We start from the raw sequence: 21489 nt of genomic DNA on the forward strand, positions 1-21489 counted from the left end.
GGGGCTCCCGGGGGCAGTCGGGGCGGCCCGCGCCCGGGGCCGGCGCCCGTCCTGCGAGAGCGCGGGCCGGAGGCTCCCGGCTGCCAGGCGGCGTCGCGCCGCGGGCCCGCGTGCGCTGCCGGATGCCCGCGCCGGAGGGGGCTCGGGGCGCCCGCCCGCGGGGGGTGCTGGGGAGGGCGGCGGAGGAGGCGGAGGAGGCGGCGTGATGGCCCTGGACGGCGAGCGGGGGGAGCAGGAGGAGGAGAAGGAAAAGAAGAAGAAAAAGAAGAGGAGGAAGAAGAAGAGGGCAGAGGAGGGGGCCGCGGAGAGCCGCTCACCCTCGCAGGCCACCATGGGGGAGGCCGCCGCCGCCGCGCCCCGGCCGGGCGGCAGGGGGCCCTCGGACCCGTGGGCGGACTCGGTGGGCGTGCGACCCCGCACCACGGAGCGCCACATCACGGTGCACAAACGGCTCGTGCTGGCCTTCGCCGTGTCCCTCGTGGCGCTGCTCGCCGTCACCATGCTCGCCGTGCTGCTCAGCTTGCGGTTCGACGAGTGCGGCGCGCCCGGCGCCGACGGCGGCCCCGCGGGCTCCCCCGCGCGTGACCGCAACGCCAGCCTCCCGGGAGCCGCCCCGCGCAACCACCCCGCGGGCGAGGGCTCGGCGCCGTCCGAAGCGGCCGGCCAGGCGACGCCGGCGACCCCGTCCGCCAGGCCACCATCGGAGGAGGAGTGCGAGCCGCGGCGCCCCTGGACCCAGTTGCGCTTGTCGGGCCACCTCAAGCCGCTGCACTACAATCTGATGCTCACCGCCTTCATGGAGAACTTCACCTTCGCCGGCGAGGTGAACGTGGAGATAGCGTGCCGGAACGCCACCCGCTACGTCGTGCTGCACGCCTCCCGGGTGGCCGTCGAGAAGGTGCAGGTGGCCGAGGACCGCGTGGCTGGGGCCGTGCCCGTGGCCGGCTTTTTCCTCTACCCACAGACCCAGGTCTTGGTGGTGGTGCTGAACCGGACCTTGGACGCCCAGAGGAATTACAACCTGAAGATCATCTACAATGCCCTCATTGAAAACGAGCTCCTGGGCTTCTTCCACAGCTCCTATGTGCTCCACGGGGAGAGAAGGTAGGGAGGGGCGGGGCCCCGCGGCGCGGGACCCTCAGGACCCTCTGGGCTGCCTGCCACCCACCCCCCAGACTCGGTCCCATTCCCTCTGGGAAGCAAGGGGTGGCGGCGTAAAGTCACCAGCCCAAACCCTCTACTCCCCAAAGCCCAAAGCCCGTCCCCAAAGCCCGTCTGCTCCGCAAACTCACTCACTCACTCAGTGCCAAACAGGGAATTCCGCCCCCCTTGCATAGTTGGGACCTTCTCCTGGGGTAAGCTTGCTGGGCCTTAGAATAGATTCCCACTCCCAGTGCTGCTGCTTTTCTAAGGGGTATGTGTAATTTGAGCGATGCCAGATTGACAGTAAAAGGCTAACAAGTTATCCTCTAAAGAAAATGACTGAGCGCTTAAGGCCAACATAGCAGAGCCTCTCCGTTAAGGTATTGGCAAATTCCTCTTACCAGGTCCACCCTGTCTGACTCTTCGTCCCCTGGCAAACGCTTGGCAGAAGATGGGCTTTGGCTGCGTAAAGTTTTCTAAAAGTAGAACGTCAAGTTCACAGCCCTGCCTAGTACAGCTCAAGGCCGGAGAGGCTGGAGGGGTGGTTGGCATGGTACACGCTGCCAAGAGTGCCCCGCCGCCGGGAGCTGCAGTTTGAGGATCAAGGCATGGTCATTCCAGTGGCTTTTCCTAGAGTTATTGCCCCTGGAGATGTCTCTAGTGGTGAAGGGGGAGAAAACACGGCTAGTTAGTCTTCAAAGCCGAGTGCCTTTGATGCCTTTTAGATTGGTCAGTATTCTACTTATTAGTGCCTTAAAAAACTTTCCTTCACTTGTTTAGAGTTTGTGCTTAAGAATCCAACAGAACAGGTGCGAATTGCACCAGTTCCTCCAAAACTTTATGGTTTGGTGAAGTTGTTTAATTTAGCTAAGCCAATATTTCTGAACCTGATGACCTCTATCTAAGTTCTATCAACCCCACAGCAGCCCTGTAGGATAGGAGCTGATATCCCGAGTTTGACAGATGGGAAAAGGGGAGCATCGGGAAGTCAGGTATCTTGACTGTGATTACATGATGAACCGACAAAGCAGGGATTTGAGTTCAGGCAGCAAGGCTTGGTAGAGCCCATATATATCCCCTGACTTGGGAATAATAACAATAATAAATCCATAATGATACCATACTCTCACAGTATTGCATCAGGTGCCCATGACTCATTCACTTCCAGAGACTCAAGTCTGACTCACAGAGACCCTGCAGGACAGAGTAGACGGAGTAGAACTGCTCCTGTGAGTTCATGAGTTCATGAGACTGTAACTGTGTACCAGAGTAGAAAGCCCTGTCTGTCTGTCTCCTCAGAGCACTGATTCGAACCGTTGACCTAGTGTTTAGCAGACCAATGAGTGAGTACCATGCCACCAGGGCTCCTAGGTGCCTATGAGTAAATGTGTTAAACAACACTCGACCACGTGCGGGGAATATAATCTACCATAAATAAGTGTCTGGTAGTACGAGGTTCTTAGGTATATTTTAATGAAAGAATAAGATTCTTGCTCTTCCCCTGACTCATTGCGTTTAAAGCAAATGATTACTTAAATGACTAGAACAGGTGAGAGTTAAAAAATAACAAAGTAGTAGAAACATAACAAACTTAAAAATGCAAACAACTTGATTAAAGGTGTGCTGGAAATGACTGATGGGAGATCCCCAGTGATTCTCACAACGGCAAAAACGAAGGCTCAGCAGTCCAGCGCACTTGGGATCCCCAGGCTTGTCAGTGAAGAGCTGAGTTTGAACTCTGGTTTTCTGATCCCTAGACCTGAGCTTATGGTGCCTGGAAACTCTCAAGAGAAACTGCTAGTCTCTCAGAGACGGGAACTTCACCAAAGTTCTGTTTTATGAGGTCACGTTATATAAATAAAATACCGAAATGCCTCAATAGTTGCATGATAGTTAAGGTCTCCCATAAATTAGTCACTTGATAAATCGTAGCATTAGGTATGGATAATTTAAACCCCTTTCCATCATTTTCCCATATATTATAAAGAATATAGATTAACCATTAAAAACCCCACTATCATCAAATATGGGGAAAGGCATAGAAGGTATATCTTCATATGCTGAGAAAAAAGCTTATTATATCAAAATATCAATACTGTAAATTGCACATCACTACTGATAAATCTTGCTGCGGTAAAATAAATACCTCCAACTAATGCTGGTTTTTGAGCCATGCCAAAATATATTTGGTGGAACTGAGTTTGTTTTGGTCAGTGCTTTCAAATTAACAGGACTCCTAAAAAGACCAGATGTTTCTGCTTGACCCATAACTGATTTCTTATACCCCTGGTACATATTTGCATTTCAATGCACTCCTTCAGTTCTCCCTACAGATGTAAAGGGCTCAGTTGAAAGTTTAACCTAGTGCCCATGCAGCTAAACTCTCCTCTTGCCCCCCCCTCCCCCCCCCCCCCCCGGAACTACAGGATTCTGTGTTCCTAAGAGTTCTGTTCCTTTTTCTTTAAGGCCATGTTAATTTGATCATGTATTGGATGTTTATGCTAGAGTTGATAAGACAATGAAAATGTAGTAAATTATTATAAAAAAATCATACCAGCGTTCCAGATATTAACTCTTGTTGTTGTTGTTGCTGTTACTATGGCTACTTAGACTAATAGCAGGAACTCAGTCAAAGTTGGACTTTTGTTAGTAATAATTTTATCACCTAAATGCAGTGTAAATAACATTTAAAAACCCCATTCTCCAAAAGGACACAGGGGCAAGCTCTGGGAAACCTGGTTTAAAATAAATATGGTTGCAAAGGAAATTAATGCCATTATCAAAGTATAGTGGCCTAGTCTATGTGACCGTAGTTACTGTTCTAAGTGCAGTGGATACTGGCCATACCTACTCCCAGCCCACTGCCATCGAGTAGGTTTTGGCTCGCAGTGACCCTATGGGACAGAACAGAACCGCCCGAGAGGTTTCCAAAGCTGAACTCTTCACAGAAGCAGACTGCCACGTCTTTTATTTCCACGGGGCAGTTGGTGGGTTCGAACCACTGACGTCTCGCTTTGCAGCAGAGCAGTTTAAGCAGTGGACCATCAGGGATTTTATTTTGGATATAGAGGAACATGTTCTTCTTTTGCATCTATAATCATTTTATAGAAATCTTTAGATGCTTTTTGATGTTCTTATGGCCATTTCAAGGCTATACAGGTTAGATCATTTCGTGAAAGGAAATCCAAGACACCTCGTTTTCTCTCTGTCTTCAAAATTTGGTGTTTGATTTGATTTGAGTCACTTAGCACGTGGGGCAGGTACCGGAGGTGCTTTCTTCGGGCATGCTCCCTTGCAGCGGTGGTTCTCACCTTCCGACAGTTCCTCATCTGGTGGTGACCCCCCAACCATAACAATATTTTCGTTGCTACTTCATAATCATAGTTTGCTACCGTTATGAATTGGGCGACCCCTGTGAAAGGTTCCTTTGACCCCCACAGGTTGAGAACCACTGCTATAAAGTATCTTAAAATTGTTCTCAGTCCCACTCATCTGTACTTGTTGCTAAAGGTTTAAAATCAGACACACCAATTATTTAGATGTGACTTTTTATGAGTTAAGAATCTAAGTAATTAGTAAACATTTGAAAATTTGACTTCATAATTTTTATGTAGAAAAATAAAATAGCACACTATCAGAGAGTATCAAAGGTCAATTGGAAAAAACTTTTAGTTTGTATAATCTAAAAATGCCAAGATCAGTAAAACGGAAAACAAAATTGCCATAGGGAGTTCTTATTTAATACTGTGGAAATCTGATTTCAAAACCAGTCTCGCTTCTTCTGTCACCCTTTGAAAATTCAATCTGTTTTCTTTCTCCTGCCTTTCTTTTTTTATTACTGGAAACAGATAGGAATGACATTTATCAACCCTTACCAGCTGGAAGGAGTGAAAGTTTAGCTTCAGAATCTTGAGTGGGGGATAGTCATGTGAAATCCAGGTGGCCATTACAGAGCCGAAGATGAAACTCCTTCCTTTGGGATGAGAGCGATGAAGTTGAGTAGTGTCTTTGTCAACCCCAGCTGAATGACAGCAGCGCCTCAAGGTGGCACGTTTGAGACATAAGCCATATCCTCAGTACCTGCTTATTAAGCTACCTACTCCCTCCCTCCCCCCCCCCCACCAGGCACTGCCCTGAGTAATCGGAAAGATAAAAAGCAGTCCAAGGTCCCACTGGTACAGAGATCGGACATGCAGCCTTCAGATAGACTTCAAGCCTGCAGACACGATTTGTTTACCTAACCCCCAAACAGCTTAATGTTATTTTTCTGATTAGCTGTAAAAGTTTAGAAATTGAGGGATTACATAGAAAAGTATTTATTTCTGGCCTTTTGGAAAATTGGAAAATCTTGTACCACTGGGCTTACATTCTAGCTTGGCAGTATTTGTCTTCATTTATTACTTCAACAGTTATTTATTGAATGTCCTCTGTGAGAGTCAGGCAGTTTCATAGGCTCTAGGGTCTAGAAATAAAGTGAACAAAATCACATTGTCAGGAAGCTTTTATACTTCTTAAGTTTGTGATTGACCCATTTACAAGTGACATTTGCTTCCATGTGTAACTTAATCTAGACCACTTCTGCATCTTTGTACCTAGTCTACTTCACCTTTTTCAATCAAGTGGCTATTTGGATTTTCAACCCTTGCTTGGGCCATAATTCACCAGGGAGGCCAATAATAAGGACCAGGAAAAAGAGGAATATGAATAAGAAAATCAACAAGTTCACTAATTGTGAATTAATGACAGTAGCATTCACTAACTGTCAAGTGTAACCTGTAGAGAATAAGTTTCTTGTACATAATGAGTCCAAGAGAGTTTAGAAGAGGGAGAAATTTCTGTGAGTTAGAGTCTAGAGATCTACTTTATAAAAGAAACATGATTTGGTATTCACTTAAATAATATTATAAAGAAAAGTCATAGAAATGGGGAGGTCTGTGGGAGAAAGTATAGTATTCTTGTTATAAATAGATCTGAGAATTTAGATTTCGTTTCTCTGTGTAACATGGGTTAATTACTTAACCTCTCTTTAATTCACATTTTTAAAACTAGAAATACAAATTCTTCATTTACATTGTTTTCCTGGTTACTATTGTGATAAAACAAACCATCCCAAAGCTTAGTGGCAGATAGAAACCACTTTGCTATACTGAAGCTCTCCTTTAATGGATCAGGAATTTTGGACAGGAAAGAGGCAGGCTAGCCTGCACTCTATGATGAGAGGTGACTCCGTGTAGGTTCTTTTGTTGTGTCTGTGGGATTGGTGCTGGCACGCTCGTGGAACTCACCTGCTGCTCATTGTGGGTACTCTCTTTGGAACGCAGTGTGGCCTGGCCTTCTAACTCACGTGGTGATCTCCGAATGGCTGGTTTTCTTACACGGTACTTCAGGGCTCTGTAGGGGAGTTCTTACATGGTACTTCAGGCCTGTGTTCTTACATGGTACTTCAGGGCTCCGAAGGGGGGTGTTCTGAAAGAACTAGGTGGAGACTGTGGCCTTTACCGGCATCCTTACGGGTTGCTCAGTATCACATACATAATATCTCCTAATTATAAGTGGGTCATTAAGGATGGCCCTGATTCATTAGAAGAGAAAGTGTACCTCACCTCTTGATAGGAAAAGGGTCAACAGCTTATGGAAGTGTTTTAAATGTATATTATTTGCTCTCTGGTCCTAAAGAATTTTATCCACCCCTGTACGAATTTCCGCTGACCCTTCAGAGAGAGCGAACCACCAATAGGCCTCCTCCTATTACAACTCAAGCTCAAGCTTGAGGTCCAGGATCTTACCCTGCCCAGCTGCCACTCGGGGTTTGTCTCTTATGTGTACTTCCTCTACTCTGAAGACCATCAAGTCAGAAGACAAGTTGTTTCCCCCTGCACATCCAGTGTGCAGTAATAAAACAGGCATACGGTGATTACAGCAGCCATTTTCATGAAAATACGGAGAAAATAGGAGGATACAGACGTCACTGGCCGATGGCAGTTCTCCAATTCAGTTGAGCCCCTGCCGCCAATTCCTTTATTATGGCTCTTTTCGACTCCTTGAGAGTTGTTCTCCCTGATACGTGACCTTCCTTGCTGGGGCCTTTATATTTCATTCTAAATCTTCCTTTCTCTACATTTAAAAGGCAGTTTGCTCAATTCATTGACATCGGCTTTATTCTTCAGTTGTATAACCAGTCTCACTATTTTTTTCATAATCACTCCACCACTATTTATATAAACTTACTGCTCCTTAAGTTTCTTGCCTGATCTTTCTGGATGCTGTTGTTGATTCGATCCAAATGCCTGAGAGCAGTGCTCAAGGCACACATTGCTAATTAAGCTGAACTTGTAACAAGGGGTAATAGAGAGCTCATGGTCTCCTCTGTTGAGGAGAGTTTCTTGAATTAATTAATAAGCCTCATGTGATTGATTGCAATTTAATTTACATTTGGACCATAATTTCCCCTTTAGATGTTTTCTTCTTTTATTAAAATTCCACTGTGTTGTATGTTGGAATGAATCAAACTGTTACTTATCCGCAAAAGATGAGCTGTGAGCAGGACATATAAATGTCAGCAGGAGAGACTGCCACATTTCTATTAATCCAAACTGTGGCATTTTGAAAGATAGAGCATAGGTTTATGATTGACTTACACATCATGAAAGAATATGAGTATATAATTCAGGTACTAAAACTTTGATCATTGTAAAACATTCAGTTGATTCTCCAAAAAAGTTGTTTACCATTTGATGATTTGTCAGTAAACTCAGGAAAACTTATGCAGACAACAACCAGTAGATTGTGGTTGGTGTTGAATAACCTTCTCAGTTTGTTTCAGTGCAGGGTTGGGAAGCAAGGCTTCTGTTTTATTGTTTCGCTTCTATTGCTGGGAATTCAAGCAGTTGTAATTCTTTTAAAAATGGTGGGTTTTTTATGTATCAACTGGTATCCACTCGATTAGACAAAATTACATGCACAAATCTCTTTGAGATGAGCCTTTCTTTACCTTCGGGGTCTGTAGAACAAGACCCTTATAATTCTTACCTATCCTATTATTTAAAAGACAAGGCTTGGAAGAGGCTTAATCGAAAGACTCCAACAGCCTGTTGTCACGTTGAAAAGGCCCGTTAGGGTCTTAATAAAGTCATACTCTAGCATTATCTTTAGATCAAGCTTTTCTTTTTTATTTGTTTGTTTGGGAATTAAATTCAATGCAGTATCTATTACAAAAGAGTCTTGCTTTTGAAGAGGAAAATGTGAATTTGCCAACTTAAAAAAAATTATTAAGTACTTTCATTGGGGCTCTTACAGCTCTTATCACAATCCATCCATCCATCCATTGTGTCAAGCACATTTGTACATATGTTGCCATCATCATTTTCAAAGCATTTTCTTTCTACTTGAGCCTTTGATATCAGCTCCTCATTTTTTTCCCGCCCTCCCTCCCTCATGAACCCTTGATAAATTATAGTTTATTATTTTCATATATTACATAGTCCTCTGTCTCCCTTCACCCACTTTTCTGTTGGTTGTCCTCCTGGGATGGGATTGTATGTTGATTCTTGTGATCAATTCCCTTTTCTCCCCTACACACCCCGTATTCAACTGGTATCTCTAGTCTCATTATTGGTTCTGAGGGGTTTACCTGCCCTGGATTCCCTGTGTTATGGGCTCTTATCTGTAGCAGTGTATATGTTCTGGTCTAGTCAGATTTGTAAGGTAGAATTGAAGTCATGATAGTGGAGGGGAGGAAGCATTAAAGGCTCACAAGGAAGAGATGAGCCCGCCAGGGTGCAGTACAGCACCGATGAAACCTACAACTTTCTTCTAGTTCTTTAATGCTTCTCTCCCCGCTCACCCAACTAGATCATGTTTTCTAACCCTTTGATTTGAATATTTTTTTTCGGAGGCTGCTTTTACTTTAAGGATCTTAAGCCCTCTGTAGTCTGGGAAGGAAACACAATTTTAATTTAAAACCTAGAAAGTCCTGCTCGTTTATGGTTTAGCTACATTTTACTTGAAAACTGTAGAGATTGTTCTTAACGTGTGTGTGTGTGTGTGTGTGTGTGTGTGTGTGTTTCATGGCTAGTGAGTGATAAGCCAGGTCCAGACAGGCTCTCTGCTATCGAGGTGATGAAGACCCATAGCAGCTGCGGACAGGGTGGAACTGGCCCCGTGAGCTTCTGAGACCGTAACGCTTCAGAAGAGCAGAAAGCTCCACGTGTCTCCTGCAGAGTGCTTAGTGGTTTTGACTGCTCACTTTGTGATTAGCACCCCAGTGGGTCACCGCTACACTACCAGAGCTGCTGACGATCAGCCAGGTAGCACTGTCAGTACTCTTTCTGGAAGCTCCTTGGCTAGAAAAGAAGAGTGGAATGGGTTTCTTCTCCTTTCGCATACTGCAGACAACTGTAGAGCTAAACTTTCTGTGACCACACAAAAAGTTTGTCTTTTATTATGTTTCTACCCACATTTATCGTATTAGCCTCGAAGCCCTCATCAACAGTTTCCACTCATAGTCTTCTTATGTCTGAAGCTACGGCCATGTTTTAATTAAAAGCCCTTGTTACAGCAATGCTCCATGGATACAAATTTGCTTTGGCTGATTCTGCTGTAGAGCAAACCACTTGACAATATAATATACTTTTTATGGCACACACAGGTTCTTTGTGTGAGGGACTCAGATCGTTTTTGGAACGGAGCAATTTATCTCTGCTACATGATGTCTGGGGCCTTAGCTGGGAAGTGTCAGTGTTGGGATATCAAGATAATCTATAGCTGGAGGGCCCGATGCCATTAGGACTTCACCTGGGGCTGGCAGCCGAGGGGTTTACATGTGGCCTCTCTCCGTCACTTGAGCGTCTTTGAAGCATGGGGATCACATGGTATTCACATGGTAGTTGGTCTTCTTAGCTATTGATTTCATTTTCCAAAGACACAAGTATAAAGAGATTTACATCATTTGTTCCTTGCATTATAAAATAGTTATGGAGAATTGCATTTGTCACTATATTTTTCTCTCTTGTTAGGAAGGTATTACCATTTCTAATGCAGCCATGTGTCAGTATTACTTTATTAATTTCAAGCTTAGGGTGACTCATGATCAATGGATGAGGCATAAACTCCATCTCTCAGTGAGAATAGAGTCAAAGAAGTTGTATAAATTTTCTCAAACTACCAAAAGTTTTTCTAAATATTAGAAGAGATTACATAAATAAAGGGAGTCCTGGTGGCTCAGTGTTTAAGTCTTGGTTGCTAACTAACCCATCAACTCCTTCTGTCAATATTTACAGCCTTTGAAACCTATGGAGTAATGCTACAGGGTCGCTGTGAGTCTGAATCGACTTGACAAAAATGAATTTATTTCAGTTTTATGGATATGAAATCGGAAGCACAGCATTTGGCACATAATACACTGATGATTATAAATCAATCTGTTCAGAAATTCTTTAATGAATTTGTGATATATACATTTAAGAGTTTAGATGTAAACTAGATTATAGAGGATCTTGATACCAGACCACTCGAGTATTTGTTTTATTCACTGAATAATTTAAAGCTACATAGAAAGCTAATACAAACTCATTGCTTTGAGTTGATTCCAACTGAGAGCAACCTTGTAAGACAGACTGTCTTAGGATTTCCAATGCTGTCATTTTTTTAAGTGTAAGAGAGAGCTTTATATCAAGACGTAATTATATTTCCAGCTAACATCCCAGCCTAGTACAGATCAAGTCCATAAATCTGATTCTACACCATAAGTCGAATACTAGTCCATAAATACCCCTTCAGAGTCGTGCAGCCACATGCAGTGAGGCAGAATGGAGGAAGATCACGGGCCGGTGGGGGTGGGTGCAGTCTTGTAGGTCAATAGTGGTAGACACATTCTGGGCTCTGGCTGCCATCAGCATGACTTGAAGTGGCTTGTCAACAGGAAGATGAAACGGAGAGTGTGTATGGCCTGCCTTCAAGGAGAAAGAGACAGGAAGAGGCTGGCCTCACAGAGCCATTTATCTCGGTCCTCCATTCAAGCTGTGACCTCATTAATACACTAAACTCCAGGTTCCTACAAGAACCATGTGGACACAAGAAAACCTAACTATCACAGTCCTCAACTTGGCACATATATACCATTCTTTAGTCAAATATAATTTTTTTAAAAAGGACAATAGTAAAATCATATTTGTGCTTAAAAGGAAAAAACTAAAATTCAAAAAATTCAAAATATTCCAGGCTTTTTAAACATAATATTCTATACACTCATAGAAACAAAACTATTCTATGCGTAATAATTGCAGTATGTGAATATCTACATCATAATCCTATCAAAATATTCTTTTCAAAAAAAGTTTCCTATCAAAATATTCTTATGAACATATTCCCATACCCATGGAAGTTTGTAAGCCAGCCATGTCATTACTTTGTCCTCCCTTTTTGGGTATCCAATTTCTATACTTCCCTCTTAGATCAACCCAGTGCTCTCAGGAGACCAGTGTGTTCTTTGGTGTGAAAACTCTGCGTTCCAGTTGGGAGCTAGTGAGTCTGCATCCACGAGCGAAGTCAAACCAGGACAGGCTGTTGCTGTAAGTGTCCTGGGCATTGACTGCCACACCTTTCTCCCGTGGAGCAGGTGGTGGCTTCCAATGGCAACCTGTTGGCCAGCTGCTAAGCACTTAACTGCCGTGCCACTGGGGTACCTTCAAAGCTGCATGTGTTTATTTATACTCTTGATAATCTGGTGCAGCTTTTATGGCACGAGGAGAGTTCACATAGGTAAGACTAAGTATTATCACTACTAAAGTCATTATAACTTAAAATGCATAGAACAAAGTGGATATGGAAGGGATTTTAAAGGAGGAATTGATAGGATTTGGATAGGGAAATAAAAAGTTGAGAAAGCAAAGATTGGCTTTAAAATTTAAAGTAATTACCAACACCAAATTTGCTGCCAGTGAGTCAGTTCTGACTATAGAAACCTTCTGTGGAGTTTCATAGGTTTTATAAATCTTTACAGGAACATACAGCCTCACCTTTGTCCTTCTGAGCAGCTGGTGGGTTTGAATTGCTGACTTTGAGGTTAGGAGCGTAATGCTTACCCAACAGCACACCAGGCCTCCTGTTTAAAGCAAAACCACTTTTTTTTTTTTCCTATCAGCATTTGTTGTGCATTTTGAACCAACTATTCACAGGCAATGTGGGTTTTCATTCTTCCTGGCCAATCCATTGGGCACATAAAGCACACTACCCAAATAACCCATTTGTTGCATTGTAACTTATTATACAGAATTTTATTAGTCACATTTTTTATTAGTAGCTAACAAAACTCCATCAAAGCTAAAGAAAAAGAGAATTTATTTTAGAAAGTGATTGAAGTCCACATCAAGGATGAACTTAGTGCTCGGGGCGCTGTGGGAACTTATGATTCCTATTTCAGCATGTGTTAGTTTCCTAGGCCATTGCAGCAAGTGGTCATTAAACTGAGTGGCCTAAAATAATAGGAATTTGCTTTCTCACCGTTCTGGAGACTAGAAGTTTGAAATTACACTTTCCCCAGGTTATACCCCTTCAAAGACTCTAGGGAAAGTCTGTGTTTTTTTGGGGGGGCAGGGGGGGGGCTCTTCTAGTTTTTTTCCCTTCCAATAGTCCTTGTCCTTCCACCGATTCATAAAGATACATTACTCCAGTCTGCCTTCAAGTTCTGGGTGTGTGTCTCTGTTTCTCTTCGCTTCTCCTTTTTCAAGGACACCATTCATTTAGAATGGATTATGACCCACTTCGTTGTGATCTGAATAATTGCAAGGAGCCCTGGTGGCTTAGTGGCTACACATTGGGTTGTCAACCACATGGTCAGCAGTTCGAGCCACCAGCTGTTGCTTGAGAGCACGACGTGCCTTCCTGCTGCGGTCAAGAGGTAAAGTATTAAAACTGCAAAGGGGGCAGCTCTACCCTGCCCCATTGGGCACCATCAGTCAGAATTGATTGGATGGCGGTGGATTTTTAACTAATTACATCTGCAAAGACCCTGTTTCTAAGTAAGGTCACATTCACAGATACTGAGGAAAAGACTTGATGATCGCTTTCTGGGGACATACTTTAGCTCACAGAATAGGCCCTTCTAAATGCTGTTTCTGGTTCATTTTCTCTCTCTTACGGTGGCATTCTTCCTCTGTTCCTCGATGCAGACAGTGAACTATGACTGCCCATATTTTCAGGCTTTACATATTGCTGTGCATACTCCAAGAGAGGAAGTGACCTTTATAAAGTCCCCAATTAATAACAAGAGTATTGATTGCCTGTGTTTGAACTACTGATCATCCATGGTTGCTAGGTCTGGAAAGTACACACGTGAAGGGAGATTTTCAGAACATGATATCTTTTCCTGCATCCTTGCAAACGGGAGTGGGTGTTTCAAGAAATACATTTCTAAAGAAGGACTTCAGGAAGAAAACGCAAGTCCTAAAGCTTGCATTTTACATATTTTCACTTTGGATTGACTACAACAGAAACCATAAACCAAATATGCAGTGGTAGTGTGTATACAATACACCCCCTGGAAAGTGTACACTTGCACATTCACACACGAATGTAAGGCACATTTCTTTTTTATGTTTATATATATACATATATATGCACACATTTTAATCATTTTATTGGGGGCTCATACAACTCTTCACAATCCATGCATCCATCCATTGTGTCAAGCACATTTTTATATTTGTTGCCATCATCATTCTCAAAACATTTGCTGTCTGCTTGAGCCCTTGGTATCAGCTCATTATTTGTTTCCCTCCCTCTCCACTCCCTCCTACCTCACGAACCCTTGATAATTTGTAAATTATTATTATTTTGTCTTATCTTACACTGTCCGACGTCTCCCTTTATCCACGTTTCTGTTGTCCATCCCCCAGGGAGGAGGTTGCGTGTGATATGTTTATATTTTTAAATGATCTGTAAGGCACATTCTGATGGCCAGTTTTAGTGAAGAAATAATGTGTACATTTTTAAAAATTGAGTTATTCTGTGTTATTTCCCATTGGAAGCAGAACTTAGGTCTTATTTTAATAAGAGAAATAGGTTAGTATATGGTTAGACTTATTTTTCAGTTGTCATAGAAAAAAAATCTATGTTTGATAACAAAAGTCTCTCTGTCATTAGCCTTTCTGTTTTGATTATATTGCACATGTAACAATGACCGCAGAGAGAAAAAGAAAGCAAACAGTAAGAAATGTGTTAGCTTGCAGCCTGTCTTGGAATGTAAGCAGAGACTTCCTGACAAACCCAGAAAGAGTTAGTCATCTTCCGAGATCCTCTTAAAGTACGTGGAGCATGCATTTTTCCACAGATGTACAGCTGTCCATCGGCTGTTTGGCTGGCCTCTTTGGAGCGCCAAAGTCTGCACACTTTGAGGCAGGCTCCTTTGTTTACCCAGGTTTGTAGGTTCGGTTGTTCGTAGTGTATAAAAAATGGTAGGTACTTAGGGAGAGTCCACTTGGTGTTTGAATGGGGGAGTTCCTTTCAGAGAGGTCCGAATTTCAGGAGCTTCTAACTGTTTGGGGTAGTTAATATGTAGGACAGATACTTTCATTATTATTGCCTCTAAGGAATTTTCCAGGAAGATGTAGGTGAAATGAGATTCCAGAGAGAATACTGAGGAGACTGTCAAATGGAAAAATGGAACCAGCAAAGTCTAGACACTGAAGACGTCACTATCAAGAAGCATAAATCATCTTTGTTTTCTTTTTAGGAAAGGACTCTGTGTGGTCCTGTGGGGTGGGTCACTACCTTGCTGCCAACTATAAGGCTGGTAGTTCAAACCCACCAGCTGCTCTGCAGGAGAAACACGAGGGTACTGCTATCTAAAGATTTCCAGTCTCAGAAACTACGCAGGGTTGCTGTCTGTCAGAGCTCACCAGATGGCAATACGTTTGGGTTTGGTTCTTTTTGAGCATCGTCTCTAAGAATTGTTGACAGGCTGGTCATGCCAAATAGGCACTGAGCTGGCAGGCAGAGATCTGTGAGGTGGGTGCCTGCCTTGGGTCATCATCAGTAACTTGCCTCGGATGTGCGGGAGATGTGCCGAGTCAGGGTTAGCGCTCCAAGTGAGATCAGCATTGCTATCAACAGGTGAGATGACAAGGCCAGGGTTACTGGGTCCAGGAATTAGAGAATATAAAAAGAACACACATACTATGAAAACCTCAGTATATTTCACGGATGTGGTGAGAAAAGGACAGGTTCTGTGATGGATAGAATGTCTAATGGAGAAATGGTTCCAGCTATTGCTGACTCTGTCTTCCAGCCACCATTTCGCTGTCTGTCTGTCATTCTGTGGTGGCTTGTGTATGGCTGTGATGTGGAAGCTGTGCCACTGACATCTCAGATACCAGCAGGGTAACTCGGCGTGAACAAGTTTCAGGAGAGGATCCAGACTGAGAATGGACTCTGAAGGACTAGTCTGTCGTCCACTTCAGAGCGATTAGCCTCTGGAAAGACTATGGATAGCAGAAAACATTGTCAGTTACTAAAAACCCAAGTAACAGAAGCAAATCAAAAGCAAAAGATTATGCTGGAAGATAAGCCCCTCACATTGGAAGTAAAACTATTACTTGTGAAGAACTGCCTTCTCAGAGTAGAGGGGACCATCAGGCCTGGATGAAGTAAAGCCTGCAGGCCCTTCGTTTTCTGATGGGGCATTTCACTCAAAACAGGAAGAAGGTGTTGCGAATGTAAATGAGTACTTGGAACGTGGTTTGTACAAAGAATGCATCTAGGAAAATTGGAAGTCATTAAAAGTGAAAAGCACAAAAGATTGATATTCTAGGCACTGTTCAGCTGAAATAGTCTGATATTGGCTGTTTTGAATCAGAAAATTATGTATTTTATTTCCCACCAGCAAAATCGAAAGGAAAGGAAGGCATTGCTTTCATCATCCAAAGGAACATCAAGATATAGCGTGCAGTGCAGTGCTGTCTGTGATAGGACTCTATCGATCCACATTCACACAAATCCCACCAATACCACTATTTTTCAAATTTATGCACCAACCTCAAAAGGTAGTGATGAATAAATTAAAGAATGCAATCCAGATGCAATGGCAATTAATGGTAATTAGAATGGAAAAGTTGGAAAGAGAGGAAGGATTAGTAGTTGGAAAATATAGTCTTGGTGATAGAACTAAACTGGAGATCGCATGATAGAATTTTGCAAGACTTGTTAATAGAAAATAACTTCTTTTCAACACACAAAAGGTTGAAGACATGTAGACTTCTCTAGATGAAATACACAGAAATCAAGTTGACTACATCTGTGGATAGATGTGGAAAGAGACAATGGCAAAGTTGATTGACTATCAGCAGCTAAACCAGGCCAGAGGCTGATTGTGGAACAGACCATCAATTGCTCATATTTAAGTTTAGGTTGAAGCAGAAGAAAATTGAAAGAAGTCCCCCCAAGTCAAAGTATGACCTTGAGTATATTGCAGCTGAATTTTGAGAATATCCCAACAGATTTGACGCTGTGCCCCCTTAATTGCAGAAGACCAGATGAGCAGTGGAATGGCATCAAGAAAAATCTATAAAGAAACAAAACGTCATTAAAAATCTAAGAAGGAAAAAAAAATCAAAGTGGATGTCTGGAGAGACATACAAATTTGCTCTATTTGTAGAGTAACTAAAGCAAATGGAAGAAATGAAGAAGTATAATAACTAAATAGAATTTTTCAGGAGACAACTTGAGAAGAAAATATAAAATATGAAATCCGAAAAGAAAGACACCCTCAGCATATCTTAGACTGAAATAACTAAAGAAAAATTCAAGCCTCAACTTGTCATATTGAAAGATTCCATTGACAAAATACAGAACGTTACAGGAAGCATCAAAAGAAGATGGAAATAATATGCAGAATCCTTTACCAAAAATAACTCGTCAATAGTGAATCATGTCAAGAGGTGGTATATAAGCAAGAACCAGTGGTACTGAAGGAAGAAGTTTAAGCTACACAGAAAGCACTGAAAGACTTCAGGAATTGATGGAGTACCAATTGGAATGTTTCAACAAGCTGATGAAGAACAGGAAGCACTTAGTCCTTTATGCTGAGAATTTTGGAAGACAGCTTCTTGGCAAACTAACTGGAATCAATCCATCTTTCTACCCATTCTTAAGAACTGAGACCCAACAGAATGTGAAAATTATACAGCAATAAAATTGATATCACCTACATGTGAAATTTTGTTGAAGATCATTCAACAGTGTTGCAGCAGGACATTGACAGAGAGTTCCAGAAATTCCAGGAATTCCATAAGTTCTGTCTGGAATTCTGTCAGGAATTCTGGAAATTCTGTCAAGAGGATTTAGCGCCAGGGTTATCATTGCTGATGTCAATGGATCTTGCCTGAAATCAGAAAACACCACAAAGATGTTTACTTGTGTTTTGTTGACTGTGCAAAAGTGTTTGGCTGTGTGGATCATAGCACATGGGACCACGAACAGGGGCACACTGCATGCTTTGACATCAAGAAAGTTGTGCCCCAAGGTTGTATCCTCCCATCGTACCTTTACAGTCTGCATGCCAAGGAGAAGAACGGAGACGCTGAGGAAGAATGCGGTATCACCATTGGAGGAAGGCTTGTTAGCGACTTGTGACTTGCAGATGACACACACCTTGCTGGCTGAAAGGGAGGGGAACCTGAAGCACTTGCTGATGAAGATCATGGATTGTCCCCTTCAGTCTGGATCACAACTCGATGTAAAGACAACCGAAACCCTCCCACTGGAGCAATAGGCAACATCCTGATAAGTAGAGGAAAGATCGAATTGTCAAGGATTTCATGTTGGTCGACTCCGCAATCGATGTTTATGGAAGCAGCCAGCAGAAATGCATTGTGGTCAGTAACTCTGCTGCACGAGACCTCTTTAAATTGGTGAAAAGCAAAGATGTTACTCTGGTGACGAAGGTGCTCCAGAACCAAGCATTGGGATTTTTAATCGACTTCTATGCATGTGAAAATTGGACATTGAAAAAGGAAAACTGAAGAAGAATCTGTGCATTTGAATTGTGGTGTTGTCAAGGAATATTTAAAATACCATGAGCTTCCAAAGGAACAGATAGATTTGTTTTGGAAGAATTACAGCCAGAATGCCCCTTAGAGGCAAGGACGGAGAGAAGTCCCATACTTTGGACGTGCTGTCAGGAGAGCTCAGTTCTTGGAAAGGTGCCCCATGCTTGTTTGAGTGGAGGGGCAGGTGGACGGACACAGTGGCTGCAACAGTAGGTGTAGACACACGAGCAACTGTGAGGTCGGCACAGGACTGGGCAGTGTTGTTTTGTTGTACGCACGGTCACGATGGATCAAGACTGATTGGAACATCAGTGTAAACAGTAACGTGACTTCAAAAGTATCCCTTATCCTTGAAGGGGTAGGAAAATGTATTCATGCATAGCATAGTTAAAATGATTTAGATAATGGGAGAGCTGTATTTATAAGACATTTTCAGATAGCAGTCACGGGTCACCTAATGCTTAACAACTCATCTTTCTGAGAGAAATACCCAGCACACTCTTGTGCCTATTTGCAAGTTTTATTAACCCAGAAATAGAGAGAGAGGAGATGCAGATTTTCAACCTTGGGGATTCACAAGACATACAGAGCCAGTTGTCTAGAGGACAAGATTTCTAGTACAACATATTAGTGTTGTAGAAATAATTAGTCCTAATGTCAAGAACGATAAAGAGGGAAGCCAACCTTCAGTGGGAGCCTATAGGGACATAAGTGAAAAATGGATTGGGTGGGATTGAAGAATATAAGTCAACATGAGACTAAACTGTAGTTTCATGAAATAGAGAGATGAAGTGGATAAGGTAGGAAGATTGTTATAGAGAGTTTTCTAGGTAAGGTAAGCAGATTTCTAAGTAAGCTGGAGGGATTTTAAGTTCTACTGCAAATTGGGTGAATTGGGGCAATGAAGATAAGAGTTCTGGAGTGTACATGGAGAGGTCAGATTAGAACAGACAGTATTATTGAGAAGGGATTGATAAGAAATCTGTAAGCTAGACTTCAGCTCCTTGAAGAAATGCACGGCCAGGGGGCTGGCGCAGAAAGGATTTGTGAATGCCGTGAACTCCATCCAATAAGAGAGAAGGTTTTCCATGAAGTAGAAGAGGAATAGCATAAAGCAGCAATTGAGGGAGCTGGGAATGTGCCCACCCCTGTCTGTCTCTGAGGGTAGGTGAACAAGCTGTTTTCAGTGGGCACAGAAAGGAAGAGGAGTCAGAGGATGAGAACTGTCGGAATGGTAGACTAGAGGGACATATTTGCAGAACAGGGGAGGAGTAAGCAGGCAACATTTCGTTAATGGAGGCGCTGACACAAGCATCAAGCCCCAAGGTTTCCATCGGGATATCGGTGTAATGGAGTGTGCCTCCGCAAATCGCCATCCCCTGGTGGCGGGCCTCGGCTGATGGTGGCTTCAGTGATGAACGATAATGGGTTTTGTTATATAATCCACAATTTATCAACAGCCTTAAGGCTTAGAAGCATATATATTGAGGAGCAGAATAGAAACTAAGGGAAAGAGCTTGAATTGAAAATCAAACGTACAAAACAGAAGAGTTCAATTAGTGTAGAGCATTCATGTTTATGGTGTGTTTAGATATGATAACGCGATAACGCGTGTGCTAGATTGTATAGCGCACAACCAGGTTATTCTCCTTCCTTGTACAAACTGGGAAATGATCCTTGGGGTCTTCCAGCAGGATTTCAGGTGTTTACAGAGGGGACCATCAGTTCCCTTGTCTTCTAGTGTAGTCTCGGCATATCTAGACTAAAGAATAGTTTGTGTCCTCCCTCTCACTCACTGCCATCCAGTTGAGTCCAACTCCTAGCGACTCTTTGGGACAGAGTCAGATAGCTCCTGTGGGTTTCTGAGACTGTAAATCTTCATGGGAGTAGAAAGCTGCATTATTCTCCTCGCTTAAATCCTGTTTTAAAAAAAGAGTCTTGGTTGCCCACTGTTAGGTACTCGGCTACATACTAACATGGTCAGCAATTTGAACCCACCAATTACTCTGGGGTGGAAAATGTGCCCCTCTGCTTCTTTTTTTGTATTTTATTTTATTTTATTAAAAAACATTTTATTAGGGGCTCATACAACTCTTCTCACAATCCATACATATACATACATCAATTGTATAAAACACATCTGTACATTCTTTGCCCTAATCATTTTCTTTTTTAATTTTTTTAAAATTTTAACAATTTATTAGGGGCTCATACAATTCTTATCACAGTTCATGCATATACATACATCAATTTTATAAAGCACATCTGTACAGTCCCTGCCCTAATCATTTTTTTCTCCTCTTTTCTCTTTTTACATTTTATTAGGGACCCATACAACTCTTATCACCATCCATACATATACATACATCAATTGTATAAAGCACATCCATACATTCCCTGCCCCAATCATTCTCAAAGCATTTGCTCTCCACTTAAGCCCCTTGCATCAGGTCCTCTTTTTTTTTTCCCCTCCCTCATGTGCCCTTGGTAATTTATACCTCGTTATTTTGTCATATCTTGCCCTATCCGGGCAGCGCGACTGTGTCTTGTTGGGTACATGCTGGCTAGATCAGGAAATAATGATTTAATGGCAATCGCGTGCTCATCTAAATGTGAGGGGTACCAAAGCTGGAACGGCGCTGGGCAGAGGGCAGCTCGTGTAGTCTGCATTGTTCCTGCTAGGAGAGCATGGAGCAACTCGCTCTGAGCGAGTTTACCCAGTGGTGTCCCCTGGGAAGGCTCTCTTTGGTTACAGGGAATTTTTTCTTAAAAGCAATTTAGCTCAAACCTCGGATTTTTTTTTTTTTGTGACGGTTGATTTAAGAGAACAGTGTACGGCTGTGAAATTTTGTTTCCTGCTTGGGAAAAATGACACAGAAGCTGTTCTGATGTTGAGCACAGCTCATAAGGACAGTGTTATGGGAAATACTCAAGTGTATGAGTTGTTTTCTCATTTCAAAAAAAAGATGAAATGTCAGTTGATGACAAACCTCATTCTGGATGTCTGTCAACTTCCTGAATGGATGAAAATGTTGACTGCTAGTGCATTGGGAGTTCATTTCACCAGATCAGACTGTTAATCAAGCTTTCTATTTAGAGGTCTGAAAAGATTGCATAGCAGGGTGCAACAGAAAAGGCCTGATTTGTGGCAGAAGGGGACCGGTTTTGCCACCATGCCAATGCTCCTACTTACAGAGCTATCTCAATGTGCCAGTTTTGGGCAACAAAACAGCATGTCTGTCTTGTCTCGTGCCCCTTATTCACCGGGCCTCACTCTGTGCAACTCCTTTTTCTTTCTGCAAAT

General features: G+C 42.8%; 1 protein-coding gene across 1 annotated transcript in view; it reads left to right on the plus strand.

The window, feature by feature from the left end:
• Positions 1-205: 205 nt before the first annotated feature.
• LOC142436671 (thyrotropin-releasing hormone-degrading ectoenzyme-like) overlaps positions 206-21489 on the plus strand; it is a 96753-nt gene continuing 75469 nt past the window's right edge. The window contains exon 1 of the mRNA XM_075540174.1: positions 206-1104. Coding sequence (XP_075396289.1) covers positions 206-1104 — 899 coding nt within the window. The remainder of the gene's footprint in view (positions 1105-21489) is intronic.

This window comes from Tenrec ecaudatus, unplaced genomic scaffold (genome assembly GCF_050624435.1).
Source record: "Tenrec ecaudatus isolate mTenEca1 unplaced genomic scaffold, mTenEca1.hap1 Scaffold_539, whole genome shotgun sequence".
NCBI lineage: Eukaryota > Metazoa > Chordata > Mammalia > Afrosoricida > Tenrecidae > Tenrec > Tenrec ecaudatus.